This window comes from Micromys minutus, assembly GCF_963924665.1.
Source record: "Micromys minutus genome assembly, chromosome: 7".
Taxonomy (NCBI): Eukaryota; Metazoa; Chordata; class Mammalia; order Rodentia; family Muridae; genus Micromys; species Micromys minutus.
In genome coordinates, this window is record NC_137976.1 from 11393168 (window position 1) to 11420274 (window position 27107).

The window sequence follows — 27107 nt, forward strand, 5'->3', positions numbered from 1 at the left end:
GCTGGGACTCTTGATAAAAGACTCTAACACTAAGACTTTGTACTGTTAATATTCCCACTAGTTTCCCTGCAAGGACTGCTAGCTTAAAACAAACAAATAAAAAGAAAACAAAGAAAGCAAAAACACTAATGGCTTTTTTACTAAGGAATTGAGCACTGGAAAAAAAGAGTAAACTATCAGACCTTTGAGCAACTAATGGACTTGTGTCACTGGGCCTTCACTGGCACTCTGCCTCCTCTGGTTAGAAGAGGAGCTTATGGTGTCAGGAGATCAATAGAATTTTAGCTTGAGTTCATTTTGCACGGGGCTTCCTAAGTTTCATAATATCCTGTGGCCATTTCCCCAGTTTTGGGATGTATTATTGGACCAGATATTCTTGATAGCAGCCTGCAGAAACCTTTCATTGGTTTCCTGACCTTGGAGGGAGGGCATGGGAAAGTCCAAACTGAATTCACAAGAACTGACTCTTCCTCGGAAATCAAGGCAAAGCAACACCACATTCCTAGAGGGACGGCAGAGATCCACGCCAGAGGGAAGGATTTCCCAGGATCAGGATCATCACCACTCACCTACTCAACTTTCCTGCTTTAAAACTGCAGGCAGGAATGCCTATAAGGTTTGGAAAAAACAGGGTATCGTTTTAACCTGAAGATTTAATAATATGAAACCCATGAATACTGAGTTAGAGGACAGAAAAGATGAATCACTGGATAAGGACAATTGCCACCAAGCCTAAGTTTAGTCCACAGAACCTCTTGGGTGGAAGAAAAGCATCATTTCCTGCTAGTTGCCTTCTGCGTCCTCATTCACGTCATGGTATGCAAAGCATTTACCAAATACATGTATGTAAAACAGAGATTAAATTAGGGATGGTGAGATGGCTTCGTAGGGAAAAGCCCATGTTTTGGAAGCAAGAGAGGACTAGAATTCAAATTTACAGCACTTAGATAAGTAGCTGGGCATGGTCATGTGTACCTGTAACCCCAGTGTTTTGGAAAGGAGAGAGGCTGGCCCTTGGGAGCTTACTGGTCAGAAAGCCTACGTGGCAAGCTTCAGGTTTGGTGAAAGATTTTGCCATGCAGCTGGGAGAAATAGAAGACACCTGACTCTTCTACCACTTCTGTTAGAACCCAGGCACAGCCATGCATGTGTACATATCCCCCAACCACACAGAAACACTGTTATATAAGATTCATTTGGATGTCTGACTCACTTCTGATTCTATAACAGGGCATCAATATGTACTTGTTAAATCATCAATGTGCACGAGTTAAATATAGAAAGCTCCAGCACAGACTTTAGCTTTAGCAGTTCCGATTATTCAAAGGGTTCATGGGATTATTAATTTGGAAGGATGAATTATTTGGTGAGCATTGTGTAAAGCATTCTCGAATCTGTCACGTGCAGCTACTCTGCAGTCTGAGAAATTGTTACTGGCATTTGCAAACACGGAAGAAACTGAAGAAACTGTCGCCAAACTATTTGCTTGTTTGAATGCCAAGGTTTCCTTCCCTCCCATCACATGCCGTGCCCTGTTGCCAACACTTATCAAAATACTCCCACAGTTGTCACAGAGACAATTGTTCTGAGGGCTACTGTGTCCTTATTCTCATGTCCTTATAAATTCCTTGTCTTTATATTTTCTGGAGACGGATTTAAATAATGGAAATAATTTTGGTACAGTGGTTAGATCCAAAACTTTGGGATGATTGTTGAATGAGCAATAAAATGAAATGAGTTGGGAAAGTATGGGTTCTTTCCTTCCTTCCTTCCTTCCTTCCTTCCTTCCTTCCTTCCTTCCCTCCCTCCCTCCCTCCCTTCCTCCTTTTTTCCTTCCTTTTTCTCTTCCTCCTTCCCTTCCTCCTCCTCCTCTTTTTTTTTTTTTTTTTTTTTTTTTTTTTTTTGAGAAAGACTTTCCATAGCTGTCATGGAACTCATTCTACAGACCAGGTTGGCCTGGAGTTCACAGAGATCTGCCTGCCTCTGCTTCCTGAGTGCTGGGACTAAAGGTGTTCATCATCATACCTGGCTCAGGTTTCATACTTTCTGTGTGCTACGTTCTTAACATTGGGATTTTCACAGGACAGCTATTGTTGTGCAAAGTGGAACAACAAGAGAAAGCCTAGAAACAAGCTTTAGACAAAATCACCAAGCACATCCAACTGGGTCCATTTATTCTAGTCAAAGGGTGTAATTGCATGGTGCAAAATGTAACAGGAGAATTTCGAGATGGGACACAAACTGTAGAGCCAGAGACTGTGGCTAAGTTTGCAGGTTTTGTGATGATCCCAGTGGGTCAGGGACAGCTGGGGTTTGAAAACTATTTCATATGAAGCAGGGGGAATGGAAGACTGAAAAGGTGTGATCCTGGACCTCAGCCTCAAATTAACGATCAAGCAAGTGTAGCTCTTCTCCACAAGAATAGTATCCGCAGATATAAGTATAAGAACATCTCTACTTCGTCTTGTATGGTTGGTGACTTTAATAGTCACCGTGGCAGTCCTATCAAAATAATGTTTATATACTCTTGAGCAAGCCCTTCCACATACCTTCTAAGAAAAATTAGGCAGACCACTGCTTCCTGCAGCAAAACTCTCACTCTTACATATACTCTGGGAGCACACACACACACACAAACACACACACACACACACACACACAAACACATGTTCACACACTGTGCATATGTTTAGTAAATAAGTAATTTTATTTCAGGCCTAGGAATTGGATAACTAGGATGTGGCCTAGCCTTTTCATAATTTTCTGCACTAGATTTTATGAATCTAAAGTTTTCAAGTGGCCTTGGGGTGATCACAACTCTGTTATAAGCATGGACCAGGGTCGTGAGGGAATCTATTGAAATTTCTAGACTTTTGTGTCCAAGTATAAAGAATTATGCCAGGAATTCATAGACAACAGTGGAAAGAGAGATGGTTTTAATATGTTTAATATTTTTCAATATTTAAAATTTGGATATATTGACATCATTTTCAGCTTCCTTTTTCTCTTCCTACTCATATCCATACCCTACCTTTTTTTGTTCCTTCTCAAATTCATAGCCTTTTTTCTATCTTTCACTTTTTCTTATTATTGTGTGTATGTGCATGTGCACACACATGCACATTCACACCAATATAAACAAATGCACACACATACACAGAAACAATATAAACAAAAGCCTTCTGAATCCTGTAAGTATTGCTTGCATTCAATTTGTTATCCTTGGCATTGGATAACAAATTAGGGAGTTTATCTTGTGGAAAGACTATTTTTCATAGAATTTTTTTAAAGATCATTTTTAGGGTTGGAGGTGGACGGAAGACCTGAAAAGGATCAGAATCTCTCAAGCCCTGACTCAGGAGTCTTCACCCTTTGTGAACCATTCCCACAGTGACCAACTTACACACTTGGAGTTTGTGGGCATTTCTTATGAATGCTCTACAACTTATATGAAGTTGGGGTGGGGAGAGATTTTCAATCTTTGGGGAAACTGGCTTCCTTTGTTGATACATGTCTCCCTGTCTATCCTAGGATCCTTCCACAAAATTTTATGGTTGGGAGAGAGCAAAGAGAATGCAAGTTATAGTTAAGGGACTACAAACAAGGAAGGTGGGTCAAGAATTTAACATAATATGAAAAGGAAGGGAAATTATGACTAACTAAGAGCAGGGGATTGCTATGGAATGTGATTCAGCTCATCGACAGAGAAAGGACACCAGTAGCATTAAGATCAGCTGAGAAGTGGTGTCTTGTAAAACTAACATGAAGCTGGTGGAATGAATGTCTTAGACAAACACACACGCACAGAAAAGAAGAAGAAGAGGAAGAAGGAGGAGAAGAAGGAGGAGGAGGAAGGAAGGAAGAAGGAAGGAAGAAGGAGTTAAAAAAACACGAATCAAGCCTTACTTACTCTATTCTTCAGGACCCATGTGTCTCCATCCTAAGCTTCTACATAAGCTGTGTTCTGATTGGTTGGATAGGTTTTCCCAGGCTGAAGGTCAGGATTCCCATGTCCAGGAAACATATTTATCTTTTTCCTTCAAAGAAAATTCCTGTGAACATATGTTTGGCAAATTAGTACATCTTTGAAATTTTAGACAAATGGGACTGGGAACTCTTGTGATGTTCCCACCAAGTTATGAAGTGAAGGATTTTCCCCCCCCTGGTGGCAGTCACAGGCAGGGATAATTCTGAATGACTTAAAGACCAAATTCCACATGCATCAGGAGTCCTGAAATTTTTGGCATGCCCTAGTGTTTCCAAGAAACCCAGATGCCCACACTAACATTCTGGTTGACCTTGAGCCAAATACCAGTCCCTTTATGATTCATTTTTCACTGGCTACTAACTGAGGGGGAAGGGGTGGGATACCCGATCTGCGCCATCTCTTCAACTCGTGATTTTATTTGTAATTTTCAGCACGTGTTGAATCATCAGCAGTTTAAATAAACATTATTTGTTTTTAAGAACGAAGGTGATGTGTTCTGTACTGCCATCGGAAACTGTGGAAGTCCATGGTCCATGCTGCCAATAGCTGTTTTGGCAAAGGAGCTTCTTTTGCAGAGGTGCCGGTGGCTGCAGACTCATAACTGAGAATGAGAGACACTGAAGGCTTCTGTGACAACCCCCATATTTCCCCACCCCCAGAAAGAAAGAATCCAAACAGGAAGCAACTGGGGAAAGTCCTTAAAATTTGTGATGGTGTTAATTAAGTTTAGTCTTCACCCTTGATAGCTTCGGGGGTGGGGTGGGTGAGGAAGGACTCGTTTTCTTTAAGGGTCTGGCCACTGGGAGTGTGGACATACTCCAGTGAGTATATGGGAAGTACGGATTGGTCTTTGTGGGCTGTTGTTGTTGCTCTTTTGGGTAGGAGAGCACAGGAGTGAAAGGGATCTGGGAGGAATAGGAAGCAAATGTGACCAAGATCCATTGTATGAAATTCCCAAATAATTTCCCAAATGGTGTGTGTGTGTGTGTGTGTGTGTGTCATTTTGTAAAACAAAACAGAAAAAATATTATCGACAAGCAGTACTGTTATTTGATGACTTGTACCCTTGGTTCCCTCTTTAAAGTTAAGAAAGAGTTGGCAAGGTTTTCTTAGGGCTTCAGGGGGAACAGGCTCTTCTAAACCAGAGGGATTGAAGGAGTCAGTTGCATTGTACATCTTTTTTTCTGCTTTAAAAAAAAATCTTTTTGTAGTGCTGGGATCAAACCCGGAGCCACGTGCATGCTAGGCAAGCATTCTGCTACTCAGCTATATCCCTTAGCTTCTGTACTTCTTTATATTCGACTGCCTTTTGTATTTCCAGAGATGTCCGACACACACAGGCAGGTTTCCCGGAAGTCTTGATAAAGAATGATGGTAGAGGAACCATACCATTTAACTTCATGGATCAGCAGAGAGGGAAAAATACGTTTTTAATCTGCTTTTTATCTTTTGATATTTCACTGCAGTATGAATCATTAAAGTCATGTAGAAATAGAGCCTTAATACAAAAAAGGCATAAATGTGTGTGTGTGTGTGTGTGTGTGTGTGTGCGCGCGCGCACACACACACATGAATATTTATGAGGGGCATGTAAAATTCATATCAACTACTCCTTAAATTACTTGATTTATGACGTGCAGTTTATTTCATGTGCTTCATAGCTCCAGTTTTAAGTACTACAGTTGATCCTCCGTCATCTAATAAATTCTAAGACTCATTGCCAAGTATACATTGAGGCTACAATCCCAGGTCTCAGGAGCATCTCCCTGTAAAGCATTGCATGTGAAAGGAATACTGAAGTAAACTAGCTCCAGGGAGACCAAAATGCCCTTCATGGTGGACTTTGACTCAGGTCCATGGTCCATGAGGGTTTTGACACATGTTTAGATTGCCTGGATCGGTTGGTCAAGACTATGCCTAGTTAATTTTCTTCCTTTGAACTTCACGTGTAGTCAGCCTTTCCTGGCTGCCTGTTCTTTTCTTTCATAGGTTGTCCTGGTTTGCTTTTTTGCCAACTTGACACAAGCTAGGGTTTTCTAGAAGAAGGGATCTCAATCGAGGAAATGCCTCCATTAGCTGGTTTGTAGACAAACCTATAAAGCATTTTCTTTTTAATGAGGAATGTGAGAGAGTTCAGACTATTTCCAGTGGTGCCACCATTGGGTAAGGGGTATAAGAAAATGAACTGAGCAAGCCAGTAAACATCATTCCTTCATGGCTTCTGCTTCACTACCCCCAGATTCCTGTCTTTGATTCCTGCCTCGTCTTCCTCTAGTGATAGAGTGTGGCTACAGAACTGTAAGATAAAACCTTCCTCTCCTAGTTGCTTCTGCTCATATTCCACCATAGTTGATAATAGAAACCTTAACTAACACACAGGCATCCCCGCTGATTAAAATGCTAGCACGCTGAACTCTGCCTGCTCCCAGTTGCATGCTGAGCTCTGTTCCTCTCAAGACTCCATGAATATACATTGTACAATTTTTCCAGACTCATATGTTTGGTTTGTTGCATTTGGATCAAAAGAGTGAAAATGAAAAGAGTGAAAACACACACACACACACACACACACACACACACACTCAAGAAGCGTGTGTGAATGTGTGTGTGTGTGTGTGTGTGTGTGTATGAAAAGGGCTGGGATGAAAGTGATTCCCAATGTGCTTCTAACAGTTTTTTTTTAAGTTTTCATTCAATGAATGTATAATAATTTGATTTTACTGAGATTCAAGGTACAAATTTTTGAAAAACAAAATCAAAGTCTTTGGGGACAGCACATAACATTTGCCCCACAGAAGAAGGGACCTGGGTTTCTCTGTGGTTAGTTAGATGATACTTAAGATTAGGTGACTTTCAGGGCTAGAGAGACAGAGTGAGTAAGGACCTCGCTGTGCAACCATCAGCAGCTGACTTTGAGCTCAAGATCCTGTGTAGAAGAGGTAGGATTGGAAGCACACTTTTGGAATGGTGTGGAAGCCGAGAGGTGGCTTCCTTGGACTAGATAGCAAGACAACCTGGCTTATTTGGTGAGTTTCAAGCCACCGAGAAACCCTGTTTCAAGAAACAAGCTGGACAATGTTGACCTGAAGTTGACCTCTGGTCTCCATGTGCATACTTACGTGCCTACACACGGGTCATTTAAATGGATCCAAGCAAACTTTGCCCAGTTTTGTTTCTGAGACAAGAGTCTCACTATGTAACTGACAGGTCCAAGACTTGCTGTGTAGACCAGGTTGGCCTCAATCTCTCAGAGAGCCTCCTGCCTCTATCTTCCGAGTGCTGGGATTAAAGGTTTGAGCCAAAACACTTAGCAACTTTCTTTACATTAACATTCCATGATGATTTTCTTCATCCGAACCAGTTATGATTGTTTCCCATTGATTATCTAGCACTTTTTTCTTGGTAAAGAAATCTATTTCTTCATTACCTACTGCCATTTAATTTTGAACAATATTATAGACTTTGGTACTTTCTAGTATATATATGTCCTTTTCCATACACTGGATGTAAGATTTATTATTGAACATGATTTGCTAGGGTACAAGAGAACACCATGGAAGTTCTCAGTGATGCAGAGCTCTCTACTTGTTCAGGAAACTGCAAACACACACACACACACACACACACACACACACACACACACACACACACACAAATCTGCATTAAACTTGGTGAAACCCCACTTCTTTGAGATGTGGTCTTGTTGTGGCCAGGGAACTTGAGCTTCAATCATGAGGCTCAATGTTCCTAATTCTGCAGCTTGGTGCAGAAGGACAAAATGACCAACCAGGCCATTGTGAACTATGGCCATTAGGGTTACCTAAAGGCATCACTTATACCTGTCTAGAACCTAGAATGGGACAGCATTGAGACCAGAGACTTGAGTAACTGCCAGAAAATTGTCTCCAAGGTCCTTTCCGGAATCCCATACAGGCAACAGGCTACATACACTACCAAGAAGGCTGCTGTTTGCAACGGTTGCACACCGTGTCTCCATGGGGAAAGGACTAATACTCATGTCTAAATTCCTTATCATAATTTTGGTTACTAATATTGTTTCATATTGTACTCTGCCTTTGTGTCTGTTCCTCTGAGGACCCCAATAACACATACCAATTCAAACCACAGTGTGAGCAACGAGTAGATTATCTGGGTAATGGACTCAGCAAGTGTAGCAAAGAGGGGGGGGGGCGAACAATTGGAAATGTTTAGTGACATGAACTTACTGCAATGAATTCTAATACTTTATATGCTAAATTAAAAAATAATAAAAGATAGGGGAGAAGCTGTTCTGAGTTTGTGCAACAAGAGCCTCTTTAATGGGTGTGGTGGTACAAACCTTTAGACTTAGCACTCAGGAGGCAGAGGTACGTGGATTCTGAGTTCAAGGCTAGCCTGGTCTTCAGTCCTGTCTCCAAGAGAAGGAAGAGAGGAAGGAAAAGGAGGAGGGGATGGAGGAGGAGGGGGAAGAAAAGAAGGAGGGGGAGGAGAAGGAGAAAGAAGAGAAGAAGTAGGAGAAGTAGAAGTAGAAGAAGAAGAAGAAGAAGAAGAAGAAGAAGAAGAAGAAGAAGAAGAAGAAGAAGAAGAAGAAGAAGAAAAAGAAGAGGAGGAGGAGGAGGAGGAGGAAGAGGAGGAAGGGAGTCGTTCCATTGTTCTTGCAGCTCAAAACCACCTGTAATTTCAGTTTCAAGGGATCTGATGCCATCTTCTGACCTTCTCCAGCACCAGTCAAGCAACTGGTGCTGACAGGCATGCAGAAAACACACACACACACACACACACACACACACACACACACACACGAAATTCTTGGTCAAAAGTCTATTTTGGGTAGGTCTGTACAACTCTCCAAACGTTGCCTGGCAAATGACATTACAACTATTCAAGGCAGTTTTGTGGGCTAACAAACTATTTTATAACCAGCACATATTCAGTACTTCTTGGCCACTATCACCTGTGGCATCCTTCCAGCAAAATTACTTTATGTGAGAGTAGACTCCCCAGTCAGCGGTGTGCAGATGTGCTTATGATTAAATTTTCTTAAGTTAATGTTCAGAGATTTATTTTAAATGTGGCTGTGAACTACAGTCTTTCTAGGTGGGGCTAAAAGTACACAGTCTGTAAAAAGTATGAAACCGAAAGTTTTCAGGGGGACCATAAAACACTTAAGGAAGTAACACACATGGCACACACGCATGTGCACACATTTTTCCAGGGTTGATTTAGAATTTTTACTGCTGAGAAAAGGTGTGCTAAGTAGCTAAGGTTTCTCCAGCTCCTGCCTAAGCCTTCTTGAGGAGGGATTGCAGGCATCTCTCACTATTCTCCGCAGAGGATTTTACATGAGAGATAGTCTAGTACAATATTGAATGATTTAATCCAAATTTATACTTATATTTTTTTACCTTAAAGATAAGGAAAGGTCTTAACACTTTCCTTATGCAATTGTAAAAATGTATGATTTGGGCCAAGGAGACAGCACATTTGTGTGGCATAAAGCATAGTATCTGTGTCTCAGGTTACCCTTCCGCCTGGTGGCGGTATACTCCACCACAAGTTAAAAGTAGGGATCATGTGAAAATTCCTAAGTTTATAAAACTATATTTGTTCAGTTTTGCAGAAGTATAGAATGCTGCTCCAACAGTATTATGCTGGCACCACAAAGGCGTTAGATGTAGCAGTGTTTTTTACGAACAGGCATAACAAAAATTTGCTGAGCGCCAAGCATGGTTTGCACTTTTGGGATACATCCACGGACGAGACACAGATTCCGTGCAGACATTCCCAGATCATTCGAAAAGAGTTCTAGGTCATTCTTTCCAAAATCAACATGATGTGTTTCCAAGAGCACAGCAACGTGGTCGATCAAACGGTGAACCGGGTTCAGACCCACTGCAGCTGACTTAAAACTCACTTTTGCAAACCTTTATTTCCACCCTCTAGAGTTGAATCCGGAGGGGCTGGCCAGGCTATCAAAGAAGCAAGGCAGAAAAAGCCCTTTAATTTTTTTCTGCCCGGAAAATGGAACTCTTGTAAGACAGAGGTTCAAATGTGACTCCTCTGCTGGGGAGACATTTCTATTCTTCAGAGCAGTGGCTCATCCTTGAACAGAAAACATTCGGGGCTAAAGGTGATCAATCCTCGGAGAAGCGCGCACGCGCCCCCGCGTGGCACGCCGCAGTCCCAGCATCTGAGCCCCGGAGTCCTACGGAACCTCGGTCCGGCGCTCCGAGTTTCCGGGAGGAAGAGGGAAGAGAAGGACCCGGGCGCCGAGCTCCCTGGGCTACCTCGGAAGCCATGGCTACCGCAGTGGGAAGAAGGTTGATTCTTAGGCGGCCGGGCCCGGGCGGCGGGGCCCGCTGGAGTGAGTTCTTTGCGTTCCCAGTCTGGGAAGACAATCTGGGTGCTGGAATCGGAGGGAAGAGAAGGGATGCGGGCTTGGCGGCTCTTGTGGGGCTTTTAGGAAGGCACCCTAGTCTCCTGCAGACATGTCCCCGTCTCCTCTAGGGAGTGAGTACTCGTGCGTCCCTTGCCACGTCCCTTGCGATGGAGTTTGGAAGAAAAGCATTTCTCATGCTAGATATTGATAGTTTGGGCATGGGATTTCCTCTTTCCTGGAGCGTTTTCACCCGCCCCCCAGATGCTTTCCAACTACAACTTTGCTCTCCTTCCCACCGAGTCTGGTTTTGGGACGCCACTGAGGAAATCGGTGGTGATGTGAGAGTTGAGAGTAAATCAGCGTCCAGCGTTTTTTCGTTGTTGGGTCCTAAATTATTAACGTTATAAAGTGATTTGCCTTAGTCGATTTTTTGACGTATGTTCCGCAAAATTCTACCGCTCTCTGTACTTGTTATAGGCCCATAGTAAGCTACTTACTTATTCACTCTTTAATTTCTGCATAGGATTTATAGCGACATCGCCAGCTGCCGAGCTGTCACCCACGGAACTGACAGTCATGCGGAATGATCTGTTTAATAAAGAGAAAAGTAGGCAGTTGTCGTTAACTCCCCGAACAGAGAAGATCGAAGTTAAGCATGTTGGGAAAACTGATCCTGGCACTGTGTTCGTGATGAATAAAAACATTTCAACTCCTTACAGTTGTGCCATGCGTAAGTAGCAGACCAGTTTTGATCATTTTACACGAGCTATGTAGAACACTGCAGAGGGGAAAATGCTGTGATTACTTTGCAAAACTATAGGATTTATTTGCAGTCACATTGCCACCCACTATCCCTTTTGCTTTGTGTGTACTGTGGGTATTGCATCATTTTTGTGGTGTACAGGTTGTCTCCCAAGTTTGCCTGAATATGACTAAGTACTTTCTATGAACTGGAAGCATTTATCTAGCAGGTCGCATTAAAGGTTTTTTTTGTTTTTGTTTTGAGGTTTTGTTGTTTTTTTTTCTACCTTTTTCTTTTTAGGTTTTGTTTTTTTTTTTTTTTTTTTTTTCCTTCCCTAATGTCTCATCTCCTTCCTACTTGTCTCCTGTGTTGTGGTTTCATTTAGCATAGGTACTAAATGTATGGATGGAAATGTAAGTATAGCGAATGCTAACATTTTGTTTCTATTGTTAGATCCTTGGATGTAAAGGTACTGAAGACATTTGGATAGGGTATTTAAATATATGATATGATATTTAAATTGAAATAGCTCCCAAATAGTAGATAGGCATGGTTGGCTGTGATAGTGTTGTTCAGGTGATTGACAGCACTGGTTCTAGATATGGCATGTGTAGTCAGTCTCCCTGCACTCTGGCCGCTAAACAAACACTGATGACGAGTACTCCTTTGGTTTCCATGTATTTCATAGTATGTGCTGTGTGGTAGACAATAGAGATTATGGAGGAGAGGAAGACAAGCCTAAGTCCCTAATGGAACTCCGTACACACCATATGCAGAGATGAAGTTTCTGATCCATCATGACCTCTAAGACCTTTGTTACGGAACTAGTTGATATGTTAAGCTCCAGTTTGATAATATTTGTGACTGTGTGTAAAGTATGTATTCAGGGTTAGAATTTTCTTAGGCTAGAAAATAAAACAGATTAGAGGTGATTAGCTTACAGTGAATTCACATTTGTAATTTTACAGTAATAACTGTATTATTTAATTTGACATGTCTGTGTCATGGGATGATGGAATAAAGGTAATTTGTGAGCAAGATTCTAGGATAATTTAAGCATATTTATGTGTGTGTATAGATATTATGGTTTTTGTGTGTCAACTCAACACAAGCTAGAGTCATGAGAGAGAAAAGAGCCTCAGTTGAGAAAATGCCTCCATGAAATCCAGCTGTAAGGCATTTTCTCAATTAGTGATCAGTGGGGGAGGGCTGAGTTCATGATAACTGGTGCCATCTCTGGGCTGGTGGTCCTGGGATCTATAAAGTGGACTGAGTTGGGCATGGGAAGCAAGCCAGTGAGCAGCACCCTCCATGGCTTCTGCATTAGCTACTGCCCCCAGGATCCAGCCCTGCCCGACTTTCTCCAGTGATGAATTATGATTCTGGAAGTGTAAGCCGAATAAAGCTTTCCTCATTGTCTTACTTTTTGGTTATGGACTTTGGTCACAGTATTAGAAGCCCTGACTAAGACAGATATGTTTTCCTTTTTTTTTAATTGTGTGTGCATCAGTCCATATATTCATGTTGTTTCTCTTTGAGTAATTATAGCTCTTTCCAGATTATTTTGTTAACTGGTAGATTAAATTCAGTCTAGACTTAGCTTTAATACATATTGTTAAAAGTTTGGGTCATTTTGTTAAAATACCTTTGTGTGTTGATTTTTTTAAAAATTTGCATATATATTGTTGTACATATTTCTGCAAAAATAGTCCTCAGAATTTTGCTTCCATAGTTCTTCATGATGTAGCATTTAAACATGTAGCCTTTCATCTTGGATTCTTTTACATTTAAATTATAAATCCATCTTCTATTCCCAGACCTGAGTGAGTGGTACTGCAGTAAGTCCATTCTGGCTCTTGTGGACGGACAACCATGGGACATGTATAAGCCTTTGACCAAGTCTTGTGAGATTAAATTTCTTACTTTCAAAGACCCTGACCCAAGAGAAGTGAATAAGGTATTTTCCTGTCTCCTCTAGTTTTTTTTATCCTTCTGAATAAAACCTGCGTTCTGTGAGTAAATAGTCTAACGTTATGGCCAAACTCATGTGGTAGTCTTCAAGATAGTGTTTTACTGGTCAGCTCAGGTCAAAATACTAGTTTGGATTGAGAAATCCAAATATATTCTCAATCCAAAATACTTGGTTTGGATTGACAAAACTATAGGGCATGTCATTTAGGCACATAATTTTTTTTTTTTAAAGATTTATTTATTTCATGTATGTGAGTACACTGTCACTGTCTTCAGACATACCAGAAGAGGGCATCGAATCTCATCACAGATGGTTGTGAGCCACCATATGGTTGCTGGGAATTGAACTCAGGACCTCTGGAAGATCAGTCGATGCTCTTGAGCCATTTCTCCAGCCCAATGCTCATAACTTTTGATAACCCTATATGTTATTGGGAGTTCCACTCCTGCTGACATAACTTGAATTTGTTCTGAGATCACATCTTTAGTGGATGATTTTAGTAACTTTTTGAGTTTGTTCTACTCTCAACCTCCTTATTTTTACTGCTTAGAACATCACTTTTTTTTTTTTTAAACAATTCTATCAAGTTTTATTAGTGACTTTACAGGGTTTCTATGCCTTTTCCGGAAGAACCTGCCTTTGTGGTAGAGGTGACATAGCTTTCTGGTGGCTGAGTGTTACCACCTACGGAATCTTTTCTTCCTCTTCCTTGCCAGTACTTGCCGGTTTACACTTTATTCTCCTCCCTGCTTTTGCTGATGCTCTTTCTTCAATGCAGATCATTTTATTTCCCCTTTAAAATTGTGTTTTTATATTATGACTCAGTTTAAGCCGTCTGCTCTGTGAAACCTGCTAGGTTCTGCTTGACAAAATTCTTTAGGCTTTAGCATCCCTTGGCTTGTGTCTCTAGACACAGCGTTTTTATATTATTGTTGGACTAGGTTCCTGTTTCTGTAGATATAGAGATAATTCCTTCCTGGATCTAGTTCTTGACTTCAGATGTTAATAAACATCTGTTGCTATGACATACTTAGGAGCCGAGAGGCAGCTCAGTGGTTGGGAGCACTTACTGCTCTTACAGAGGACCAAGGTTCAATTCTCAGCACCCGTATGGTAGCTAACCCCCACCTGTAGGAACTCCAGCTTTTGGGGCTTCTGGCCTCGTCAGAGTCCCACATGCAGCAACAGTGAGATATACGTTCAGTATAAAGAAGAAATGACAAGCAGGATGAGAGAAGCACTTGCAGTGGTGACACTATTTATTATGTATGAGCTGCTGCTCTAATTGACTTACAGGTGATCACTTAATCTCAAACTCAAGAGTAGGTGCTTTTCTACCCATTGTCCCATAAGTAGATGATAAAGAGAGTGTTCACAGCTTGACTAAGGTTGCTGGCTATGGAGTGGTAAGATCTGGGTGTGAACTGAGGTGTTTTGGCAAAAGCACAGTAGGTTTTGATGGAATTTGGTTACAGTGGGAGAATGGGCAGGTGTTGGGAGAACGTACTAAGTGACACAATGGCTAAGATTTAATGTAGGGATGCTGGTGACACTTGTGCTGCACTGTGTGTTTCTTTCCTTAGGCTTACTGGCGCTCCTGTGCCATGATGATGGGCTGTGTGATAGAAAGGGCATTCAAAGACGACTATGTGGTCAGCCTGGTCAGAGCGCCCCAAGTTCCTGGTAATACATACACTGTGTTCATACTCCAAGTTCTGTGAATGCTTTGGTATTTATTTTTGTTTACCTACAGAGTTTATTTCTGATTTCACCTAGTATAAGACTGTACATGTATTTCATATAGTATAGATAATAGAATTACTCTGCTAGGATGAAGTGTGAATAATTTGATAAGTCAGTAATTAAGAATAAAATTAGTTATTTTTAAATACAGGTGTCATGGAATTACACTGCGATAGTTTTTTTTTTGTTTTTCCTTTTTCCTTTTGAAGACTATTTCTAAATTGAGTTTGTGGGAGGGTGAGGAAAAGGGAAGACGGGCCAGCTGCTGACCTGCTGTTCTTTTACAGTGATTGCTGGGGCCTTCTGCTATGATGTGGCTTTGGATCAGAGACTGGACGAGTGGATACCAACAAAAGTAAGTATGCTCCCTGGAACATTGTTCTCTGCCAGAATAGCGTTGTTAACAGTGCTGCTGCTGCTGCTGCACATTGATGGTACTTAGGAAATCCTCTCTGGGAGAGGATTTACCCATCATCTGTCTGCCTGCCAGTCATCACTCTCTATCCGTCCACTGGACTTTTCAGCTTAGTTGTGATATAGATGACTGTAGTAGGACATTCACAGTAGTGAATAAAACATTGTAGTTTTATTCTAGTTTGACTTAAAAAAATTAAAAAAAAAATTTCTTGTTTGTTTTTTGTTTTTTTGTTCAAGACAGGGTTTTATAGCATTGCTCTGGCTGGCCTGGAATTAACTCTGTAGATCAGGCTGACATCAAACTCCTAGAGCTCTGCCTGCCTCTGCCTCTGAGTGCTGGGATTGAAGGTGTGTGCCACCATGCTTAGCTTTTGAAGTACCATTCCTAAAGCAATGGTTTTTAGGATGTTCAGAATTAAAAAAAAAAAAATGCTGGGCTGGAGATATGGCTCAGTAAAATGGCTCACAGCGTAGGGTTTTTTTTTTTTTTGTTTTGTTTTGTTTTTTTTCAACTTTACAGGAGTTTGAGTCGTAGGGGAAAATGAACTTCAATTGAGAAAATGCCCCCACCAGATTGGCATGTGGACAAGTCTGTATAGAATGTTCTGAATTAGTGATTGATGGAGGGCCCAGTCCATGTCAGTGGTACCATCCCTGAGCTTGTGCTCTTGGGAACTAGAAGGCAGGCCGAGCAAGCCAGGGGGGCACGCCATTGAACAGTACTCCATGGCCTCTTCATCACTTCCTGCTTGAGTTCCTGCCCAGAACTCCTTTGATGGGTTCTGATGTGAAAGTATGAGAGAAATAAATCTTTCCTCCTCCAGTTGCTTGTGGTCATGGTGTTTTATCACAGTAATAAAATTCCTAACTAAGATACTGTGTGAGTATGAGGTTCTGAGTTCAAATGTCTAGTATCCATGTCAAAAGCACATGTAGTTGCAACCCCTTGCACTCTTGGGAGTATTGGAGCAGAGATTGTTGAGGGTTTGCTGATGACCAGTCAAGCTTCAGGTCCTGCGGCCAACACTGTTCATGGGAATACGGCAGAGTGTGAGAGCAGGACACCTCATACCTGTTCTCTTCTGGCTCCATCAGGTGTCTGTCACTTTAACAAGTATACATACACTACACACACAACACAAGCACACATAGTTGGGAGTCCTAGAGTAGATTTTGGAAACTACCACCTTAAACTATTTTAGTATTTTGCATATAGTGAGAGTTCTTTATATGTAAGAGTCTTATCAAGAGGAAGATGTGGCCAGAGAAATGTCTCCATAATTAAATAAAAGAGTACTTGCTGTTGTACAGAGGACATAGGTTCTGTTCCTAGCACATATATCGGGCACTCATAACTCCCTGTAACTCCAGTTCCAGTAGATCTGACATTCTCTTCTGGCTTCTGTACGCAATTGCACACACAGACATACAAATAAAATCAATAACTTTTTTTTTAAGGTGGGAGATTAGATATGAAAAAGTGATTGAAGTAGCAATGACATACATATCCAAACCTCAACTAATTATATATTTTCTGCTTCATACATAATAGTGATCCCGAATGGTCTGGAACTTGCTGACACTAAATAACTGTTGATTTTAAAACAAAATTCCAAATGTTCAATTTGCCAAATGAAGACTCAGGAGCCAGATGATGTGGTGAAAGCCTGTTAGCTTAGAGAAACAGCTAGCAGACCTTCCTACTCTTCCAACATCTCTGAAGAGGGAAGAGCTCCTTCTTCTCCGTGCTGTCTTAAATATCCTTACTCAAAGATCCCCCTTGCTCTTTCCTGGGTTCTGTGTTCACTCCCTGCCCACTGTTGCTTGCTCTGCCTCTTGACCTCTTGTTGCCTTTATTTAGCTCTTGTTTACAGAAAGCTCTTGGGTTAAAGGTGTGGTTTGGGCTGAGTCACATCACAACAAGAAACAGGTTTTTCCAGTTCACTATCTCCAGGTTCACCCTGTGGTCAAATATCCTGCATCACATGACCAGTAAAACTGAAGAATGGAAACAGTGATATTTCTCGTGCGTTTATTGAGCTTAGTTTTAGTCATGTGTATGCAGCATACGCTTGTCTCATTATCGTTGCTTATTGGTGTTTCTATTTATACTTATGTCAGGGTTTGCTTTATGCTTTGGGTAAAGTGTTAAAATTTTCTCTGCAGATCTATCTTCAGTAGTTTTTACTAACCAGTATAATGCTTTATACATTTTTTTAGCTTCTGGAATTAAAGGAATGTGTATTGTCTACATACAGGAATACTCGGAATGAAAATGTCTTAATAAGTTAGTTTTTCTGTTTTCCCTGCTTTTAAACTTAGATCTGTGGTACTAAGTGTGTGGTCTGTCTTCTAACTTACTGTGAAATGCTTTTGGCTTAATGGTTACTAATGATTAGTTCTTTCTTTTCCAGGAGAACCTCCGTTCTTTCACAAAAGATGCCCATACTTTAATATATAGGGACCTTCCCTTTGAACCTCTGGAAGTTGATGCGAAAGTGGCATTAGAGATATTTCAGCATAACAAGTAAGCACTGACTGCCTTTCAGACACGCTGACCTCCAAGAATAGCATCTCATGGGGAAAACTCAGCTGTTACGTTTTGTTATTTTATTTTTCTTATATATATATATTTCTTTGTGGTCATGGGGTTGCACCTAAGGACTTGTTCATTTAGGTAAGTACTCTCCCATTGGGCTATATTTCAGCCCTCTTTTTCCTTTTGATTTTTGAGACTGAGTTCTGCAGGTAGGCTTTGAACTTCTCATTTTCCTGCCTTAGTATTTGGAGTTCCTGGAATTGTGGCTCTCTTACACTTCCATGCTCACTAGGAATTTTAATATATGATTTATATAAGGTATCATTTTATTTTATTTTTGCCCTGAGATTTCTTTTTCTGTAATTCACTGCTGTTTCTGTATTGCCCTTTATTAATATCATTGCTGACTTATGAGAAAAGTGGTCCCTGCTCCCTCAGTAACCTCATTATGTTTTAGTTTTCTGGTTTTTAGGCTGGCTCTTCCCTTTTTATCTGGATAGTATGTTTCCCCTTTCTTTCTACTCTGAGATGATAACCTGTGCATTTTTGTGTACTGGGCGGCCTTTCCCTCTCATTCTTCCACTCCAAGTGGGCAGTTGTTGGTAGTGTTGAAAGAATCAAGGAAATCTCTTTGGATTTTTACTAAGACTCATGAATGGTTGTGTTAAGATAGGAATGCATGAAAATCGTGTTTAAATTGGAAAAGAATGAGACTTTTCTCGTTCAGTTTGGTGACTGGGTGTTTGTGGAATATATTGTCTTACTTAGCGTTTTCTGTTGCTGCTACAAAAGAAAACCATGACCAAAAAGCAAGTTGAGGAGGATAGGGTTTATTCATTTTATACTTTCAGATCATAGTTCATCACTGGAAGAAGTCAGGCAGGAGCTGATGCAGAGGCCATAGGTGCTGCTTACTGGCTCTCAGGATACCAGCCCAGGGATGACACCCACAGTGGCTGGGCCCTCCTCCATCAATCACTAATTGAGAAAATGTATTACAGCTGGATCTCAAGGAGGCATTTCTTCATCTGATGACTCTAACTTGTTCAAGTTGACAGACAAAATGAGGCACAACGAATACCCTGGTGGATGTCAGGAACTTTTGGGTCTCTAGCACGGAATCGAGACATGGATTAGGGACAGAGGTGTGGGAATCTAACTGCATCAGTGGAAGCTAACATTTGCAAGTCAAGAAAGCTACTTCAGGGCGAATGGCCAAGTAAAAATGAGGGTGTAGGATAGACATTAAAGGGAAGGGAAATGGAAGGTGGCTAAGATCTGGGTTAGCAGGCTGCGGCTGTGCCCCTGAGGCCCCTGGGAAGCGCTGTGAGAAGTAAAGCACCCGAAGTGTCTGCTTGCAGGTGACCTTAGTGGGAGGAGTTTGTTGGGGTGAAAAGGAGTTGGAAGCTCGAATATCTTTAGATGTTTTGACTACTTAGAGTGTGATTTGCCTGTGTGCTGCTTTTCAGGTACAAAGTGGACTTCATAGAGGAGAAGGCATCTCAGAATCCTGACAGAATAGTCAAGTTACACAGGTAAGAATCTAACATTGGGGGTCTCTGCTACAGTCAGCCTCGTCCTAGCGAAGTGTGTTGGCTTAGGAGGTGCCTGTGGACTGTCCTTGGCTGTCATGACCTCACTCTGTGACTTTGGTAGTGTTGGAAGTGGTGGCAGCTAGGAGGTTCACATGATCTTGAGGACAGTTGTGCTTTCTCCTTTTTATTTTATATATCTTCTTCCTTTCTGTTTGTTTTTTTTTTTTTTGAGACCAGGTCTCTGTAAAGTGGGCTCAAATATGCGAACCTCCTGCTTCAGCCTCCTGAGTGCTGGGATTACAGGGATATGCTACCACATGTGATTCTATAAAATTAAAGGATTTATTTTTATTCAGATGAAGATTTGAAAATGTTAAAGTAATTTTTGAGAGTTGATTTTGAAATTGGGCAAACCATTAGATAGGAATTGGACAGGAGAGTTTTGTGTATAGAACTATGAATAATTTGTTATTTATGTTTCATGTAAATTAACTTGGAACGTGCTCTGTTGGAAGGATGAAGAAAACCTACTGCTTTTGTTGGTGTTTTTTCCTAGAGAGCTGTGTCCAGGAGAGAGGAGGGGAGGAGGGAAGGGATGGAGAAAACAGGAGGTCATGGATACACACTCCCAGCATGTGCATTCAGAGGCCAGAGGACACTGAGTGTCTTCTATTGGCCTCTGCCTTATCCCTTGAGACATTCACTGAACAGGAATCTTGTGGGTTCAGCTACATTGGCTAGCCAGTGAGGTCCAGGATTCATCTATCTCAGTCCAGTAACACTGGGGTCACAGGCATGTGTAGCTAGGCTTAGCTTTATTCGGGTTCCGAGGGAGTCTTTATGCCTGCACATTGAGTACTCCTAGAACTCAGAAGATGCCCCAGCCCGGGCATGGGGTGGGGTGAATTCTTCCTGAAACAGTCCTTAATTTCTGCACTTAGTGCATTGTGAATAGACTACTGTAAGGTTACAGGGTAGTACTGTGGGTTACTGTAAGGTTATAGGGTATTAGTCTGAGATAAGTTACATGTGCTGTTAGCTTGTTCCATGACTCAAAATCCTTCCTATTTGTAGGAATTCTAATTAAGAAAAAGATTTGTCTTATAATTTTCAATTTATCCTCTTGACATTGTATATCAGGGGTTGTGACAGATGGATTGAGTCAGAGTAATTTTGTTGAGAGATAGCAGTAAGAAGACAATTATTTTTTACAAACTAATGTGATTTAATATTAAGGTTTTCTTTGCTTATTTTTCTCTATCAAACCAGAATTGGTGACTTCATTGATGTCAGTGAAGGCCCTCTTATTCCGAGAACCAGTGTTTGTTTCCAGTATGAAGTGTCAGCGGTCCACAGTCTCCACCCCAGCCAGCCGAGCCTCATACGCAGATTTCAGGGCCTGTCTTTACCCACTCACTTACGAGTAAGTAAGGCCAAAGCTCTAAGTCTTCTAAGTTGGGGATGTGTTGAGTCTATACTTGATTTTATAATGCTTAGAAGAACTTACATTATGATTTTCCTTGTGTTCTACTTATAATTTTGCAAGCATCCTCATGATTTAGAACACACTTGTTTAGGAGTAAAGGTTTGTTCAAGGAAGAACCAGTTGTTGGAAAAATTCAATCAAATCAAGGTTGGTATTTTTAATTTTCCAAAGTAGCTGGGGAGAATAAAAGTGATGGTGCCCTCGGGCATGGGGTCCTGTGAGTCTGTGAGGCAGATGCCCTGGACCTCCTCCGCGGACCTCTTCCCACACTGCTCCTACTCAAGTGTTTCCTTCCACTCTTGTAAGCGTTGGGTGGTAACTGCAGGTATGAGGAGTAATAGGTGGCATGCACCCGTGGCTGCATTCTTCATTGCTGATGGCTTAGAAAACAAATGTCATATATGCATACATGTTGTTTATATAAAAATGTAACTTCTGTAATTCCTTTGCATTTCATTTAACTTTAGTCTAATCAGTTTGAGATCATAATAGGAATTTCTCTAAATCTCTCTAGCAGTTTGGAAAGAATTGTTACCTTTTGTCTTAGGGTTCCATTGCTGTGAGGAGACACCATGACAACTTTTAGAAAGCACACAGTTAATTGGGGGTACCTTACAGTTCATAGGTTCCCCCCCCCTTTTTTAATTGAAGAACTTTATTTTAAAAAACAAAGATAAGTGTACAAATTTTAAGCATTTTTTGTATCAAAGTATACGAATACAGTTTAGTCCATTATCATCAAGGTGGGAGCAGGTTCTGGAGAAGCTGAGAGTACTATATCTTGTTCTGACGGCAAGGCAAACAGAAGAAGACTGGCTGGCTCCCATGTGGCTTGTAGGAGGGTCTCAAAGCCCCCCCCCCAGTGACATACTTCCTGCAACAAAGCCACACCCACTCCAACAAGACCACTCCCTGGGCCAAGCATATTTAAACCACCATACCTTCAATATGTTCAGTTTCCTAATATATTAATATGGGATATTTTTCATTTATTTAAATATATTTTTTACTTTCAAAATTTTCTAATACACAGAGCCTAAACTTGGCCTGGAGGGAAGAGGAGTTGCCATAGTTAAAACAGTTTTGGTAGACTGTAATTTGGGAGGCGCCGTCTTGCCTGCACAGCCTGGTTACAGCCGCAGCAGTAAGGCTGCCATTGACAGGGATGGACGATAGGATAGGGTCAGAGCCTGACTCTCACGAGTTTGATGACACCATGTGGCATGTTGGATCTCTGCATACATGCTTCTTGCCCTAGTCTTCCCCATTTCTACTTACTCGAGACAATCCTTGATTCTTCCTTCCTTCCCAGTCACTGGTAAGTGGACTCCTAGCTCAGAACACACTCTGCTTCTGACCTGTCCACTGCACAGCAGCGTGTGACCAGCCAATTACCAAGTCTCTTACTCCTTCCTGCTCACACCTTCACACTCCAGTGCAGCCTGTAATTTGTAATCTCAACCATTTACTTTAAAATGTGTGTATGAGTGTTTTGTCTGCCTGTGTATCTGCATCATGTGGTCTGTGGAGGCCAGAAGATGCCATCAGATCCCAAGGAACTAGAGTCACAGATTGTTATGAGCTACCATGGAAGTGCTAGGGATTCAGCCTGGGTTCTTTAGTATAGATAGTGCTTTTTAACCTCAGAGCCACTGACCCAGCCCATTATGTCCAGGCTGACCTAGAAGTCACTGTGTAGATATGGGTGACCTTGACTTTCCGACTCTCCTGCCTTTGCCTCTGGGGGAATAGGTGCGCCATCTAGAGACTGTATGATTCTTCGTGCCCCAACTTTGGTTTTGCACAGTCCTCCAGTGGTTACCCTGCTTGCCATGCTGACCTCACTGCAGGCCCCTCCTTCTGTCTCCTCTATTCCATTTACACAATTAGGCCTCTGCACCAGTTCCTTAGGCCTTTGGAAGGTATAGTTTTCTTTGGCACACCATACTGCTTTTAGAAGGGTTTGCATGTACATATTTAATAAGTTTACCTTTTATTACAGATGTTCTGAGCTCATTTTGTGTGAAATGTTCACTGAGTCGTTCTGTGCCTGTGTCCCCCTGTTAGCTTTCTGCTTATTCTTTAGTGGCTCAGTTGCTGAGACCTGGGTCTGCCAGCATCACAGCAGTGCAGTTGGTTCTCCTGGCTTCCTCTGTGACTGAGTGTGATAGGATTTAAAGGGTGACCTCTGCATGCTGAGATAGGCCAGTTAGGGGAAGAACTATAGTGTTTGGGGAAGTGGAGCACGTCCTTGCTTCCTTCTAGAGAGACTGCTTTCAGCGATGGGTTGAAGTGAGATAGAAGGACAAAGGGGGAGGGATAACACGCCCCAGCCAAGCAGAGTGTGCTCTGCACAGTTCACATTTGTATCACACATCTGCACACTGTCAAGGGATGGGAGAGATGACTTAGCACCTACATACCCACACAGGTAGGCTCCAACTACTTGTAACTCCAACCCTAGGTATCTAAAGCCTGTAGCTTTCTTGGAAACCATCCCCCCATTCCCTGTCACACACACACATACCCACATACAAACATGCATACACAATCTTTTAAGAATGCTATATAAATATTTGAACTTACTTTCTTTGGAGGCCTAGAGAAATGGCTCAATGGTTAAGAATACTTGTTTTTGCAGAGGACCTGGGTTCAACTCCCAGCACCCATATAATGGCTCATAACACTTCATAACGCCAGTTCCAGGAATTTGATGCCCCTTTCTGACCTCCCGAGGCACCAGGCACTGATATGGTTCACATATATACATGCAGGCAAAACACACGCATAAGGATAAAATAAATCCAAAAAAACCCGGCTTCCCTCTGTGTGTCATTTATAGCAAATATTTTCTTTCAGGTACAGTTTACAATATGGGACAAGCTGTTGGGAAGATCACGGAAAATGGTAAGCTTCCACTTCAGAAGTTTCCTTCTGTGAAGAAACTTCTTAGAAATTAAGCAGCAACCAAAACCTAACCAAACAAAAGAAAATACAACAAGCAAGCAAGCAAACAAAAAAAGAACAGAGTAATAATTTCTCTCACTCACAGTGATTGCTCATCCCGATGGTTTCTTGGCAAGAATATAACTCACCTGTACATTTGTTCCCAGCACGCAGATCCTACTGTAGGATGGAGGAGAAATGATCTAATTATTGTTCTTACTGGCCATGTCAGTTCTAATTGAGTCCCTCTCCTCCATTTTTAAAATTTATAAATTTAACGAGTATTTGAAAATTAAGGCTTCTGAGACTTAAACTTGCTATCACTGTTAAATGTGTAAATGCCCTGGAATCTAGATTTAAAACATGTCTTTAATGTTTAAGCTGCCTACATAAAATGGTTAAATTTTCTTTTTACCTCTTTTACTCTTGTTTGATAGCTGGTCTGTGAAACTCACCTCACCAGCTCTTCCTACTGAGCCTAATTTCCAGGCTTCCTAAGAACACTTACAGAAAGGCTTACAGACAAATGTGTTAAGCACATGACATTTATTTTCAAGTTGCTTACTTTTTCATGACAGTTGTGTGACGGTAAGACACATTGATGAAGAATATCTTGTCTTTCACTTCTGCTAATATTTCTCATAGTAATGCTTTTGTTTTATAAATGAAAAGAATAAGGTGAGAAACTTTGGAAGCCTACATATAATATGTCTCAGATTCTGTAGTTTTTAACTTGGTGACTTATATTGGAGCTTGGTTTGTTGTTGTTGTTGTTGAACTTTGTAATAATCCCTGAGGGAAAGTGGACAGGTCTTGACAGGAGGCGGGTAGAGGACTGAACTGCAGAGGGTGAGCTGGAGGAGCCGGAGGAGGAGTAAAGCTGTTGATGTCTTTGCAGGTAACTGAAGATGGACTCACACAGGCAGAGAGCACCGAATCTACCCAGTAGTTCTAAAATTTAAATCTGTATAGTAAGTTAAAATAAAAGCTTTTAATACAACGTGTTTGTTTCTGCTCTGTGGATAAACACTTTAAGGAGTCCCCTCCCCATTTATGGACAAATACGAAAATACAGTATATATGTGCCAGTTTTTGCTGTTTAGAGTGGTATAGTAAACATCCTTGTTCAAAAATAATGTGTTTGTTGATGGGAGATGCTGTTAGCTGTGTAGTTACTTCTCGCCAATGTGCTAAGTCCCCACCTCCCCACTGATTTTTTCTGTTGTTTTGTTTGAGACAGGGTCTCCATATGTTGGTAGGTAGTTAAACCTGGCTTGGAACTTGCTATTTAATCCTCCTGCCTCTGCCTTCCAATTACTAGAATTAGGGTGTAAGCATTTTATTTCATTCCCACAAGCTGTTAAGACAGTGTTTCTGTTCCATCAACAAGGAATGTGTAGGTAATCTCACTGTCTGTCCTACTCCCATAGGTACTGCTGCCCACAGGAATACCTGGATAAATTTGCATTCTGGTAGTGGAGTCCTGTTAGATGCTACCAGATGCTAGCCTCCAAAATGGTTTTTCTCTCTTTACATTTAAAAAATACACATATACATAAATATATGTAATTATAATAAACTTCATCATAAAAATATTGCAAAAGAAATTATCAGCCAAAGTTAACTAGACCCAGAGTCTTATCACATGCCCAGTGAACTTCCATGCGGGTAAGGTCGCCATTCAGAGCCATAGAGCATCCCCTCTGAGTGTCAAACTGTTGACAGTGTCTGACTATTGACTACTCGTATGCACTTAACCATCGCCAACCATGAACAACACATGGCAGTATTAGAGCTAGAAAAGAATTAGCTTTCTATCCCTTTTCATAACTTACACCCTCAACTGCATTCATGTTTAAGAAGGGATGTTACCAGCCGTGCTTGAAAATACCTTCTTCATCACTCCTTAGAGCAGACTTTGATTTTTGGTTTTGTTGTTTTGTTTTGGTTTTCAGAAGACTTTGCTGAAACAAAATTTGTCCTATTCTAGTTGAACAGTGGAAGTTGTGCCCAGGCTTTGTCTGAAGACTTTATTTTCCCTGTGTAGTCTGTTTTCTCCCTAGTCTATTTCGTCCCCGACTTTCATTGTCCTGGAGTTGATCTTTACAGTCCTTCCCAGGGGAAAATCAGTAAAGCAAGGTGAATTGGGTTTCTATACCGGCTTTTAGCTGTGCTGGCTTTGAGCAGCTGTTTGACTAGATACGGAATTCTATTTTCAAATCGATTTCCTATCAGGACTCAGTCCATTTGGCTTCTGGCAGCAGGCACTGCTGACATGTCTGACAGTCTGGTCCTTGTTTGATTTTAACCTGAAACTCTGTGTTCCCAGGCCCCAGTCTGTGCTGGACAGAATTATAACTTCCATAGCTGTGCTGGTCTCTCAAGCAGTTGTACTTGGTACTTAGTGGGCCCTCTCAGTTAAGTTTTCAAATGTAGTTAATTTTCTTTGTATGCATATTTTGCCCACTTGTATTTTTCAAGTTCCCTTTCCAGTTTCCTCATTCTTTTAGACACTGACCATTTATTCTCAGAAATTTCTGTCATGCTATGGTTTCTGTCCCAGTTTTCTCCCCTCTCCTACCTCTGCTACTAGGTTTATTTAGTTGTTGGTAGTGAGTACGGAAAGCTTGGTTCCCTTTTTTTAATTCATGATCTCCTAATTACTTTCTTCAAAGAATCTTTTTTTTTAATTAATGAATTATACATTCCTGACTATAATTTCCCCTTCCTCCTCTTCTCCCAGTCCTTCCTCCAATCTCATCCACTCCCGTTTCTCTTCAGAAAAGGGGAGGCCTTCCATGGCTATCAAGTAGCCCTGGCATAAAAAGTTACAGTAAGGTAGGTGCATCTTCTGTTGAGGGTAGACAAGGCAGCCCCTGCTTCCACCTTAGGAGTCCCACATGAAGACCTGGAAAAGCGTGCTTTCTAACTCAGCAAATGGCCTGGAGGACAGGTCAGTGCCCAGGTCATCCTTCGTAATTCAGTGCTTCGTTCCCTCCTGTCTCTGCGCACAAAGCCCTTCGTTTCAATCAGTCTCAGTCACATCACAGCGCACACACACTTCCTCGTGGCTTACCCTCCACTCGAAACACACCCAGCCTTAACTCATGCTCCAAGAATTTTTGGAATGACTGAAAATGTTGGTCAGGAATCTGTGATGCAAAGAGGTCAGCTAATAGAGATGGGCACCAGGGAACACCCAGCTTGTGGGGGATGGGGTACCTTGTGCTTTTCCTGGCAGGCAGGGACATTCCCCTTGTTGTCCTTGTGACTTATTCCATTGTTTTCTTCTCCTGTAAGTATCTTCTGAAATTACAGTTTGTACTTTGCAAAAGAAAGAGGGTCATCACAAAAACTATT

The 27107-nt window shown here is 41.5% G+C and overlaps 1 protein-coding gene across 2 annotated transcripts; it reads left to right on the plus strand.

Annotated features, from left to right (window-relative positions):
• Positions 1-10255: 10255 nt before the first annotated feature.
• On the plus strand, positions 10256-24747 carry MRPL39 (mitochondrial ribosomal protein L39). Of its 2 annotated transcripts, none has more exons than XM_080918670.1 (10): positions 10256-10356; positions 10891-11097; positions 12927-13066; positions 14665-14764; positions 15112-15179; positions 17656-17768; positions 19250-19315; positions 20585-20738; positions 23661-23708; positions 24646-24747. In XM_080918670.1, exons 2-10 carry the CDS (start codon positions 10944-10946, stop codon positions 24694-24696), a joined length of 894 nt encoding a protein of 297 aa, XP_080774796.1. In that variant the 5' UTR covers positions 10256-10356; positions 10891-10943; the 3' UTR covers positions 24697-24747. The 2 variants fall into 2 exon arrangements, with proteins under 2 accessions (XP_080774796.1, XP_080774795.1); XM_080918669.1 differs by having other exon boundaries at positions 10256-10352.
• Positions 24748-27107: the final 2360 nt, after the last annotated feature.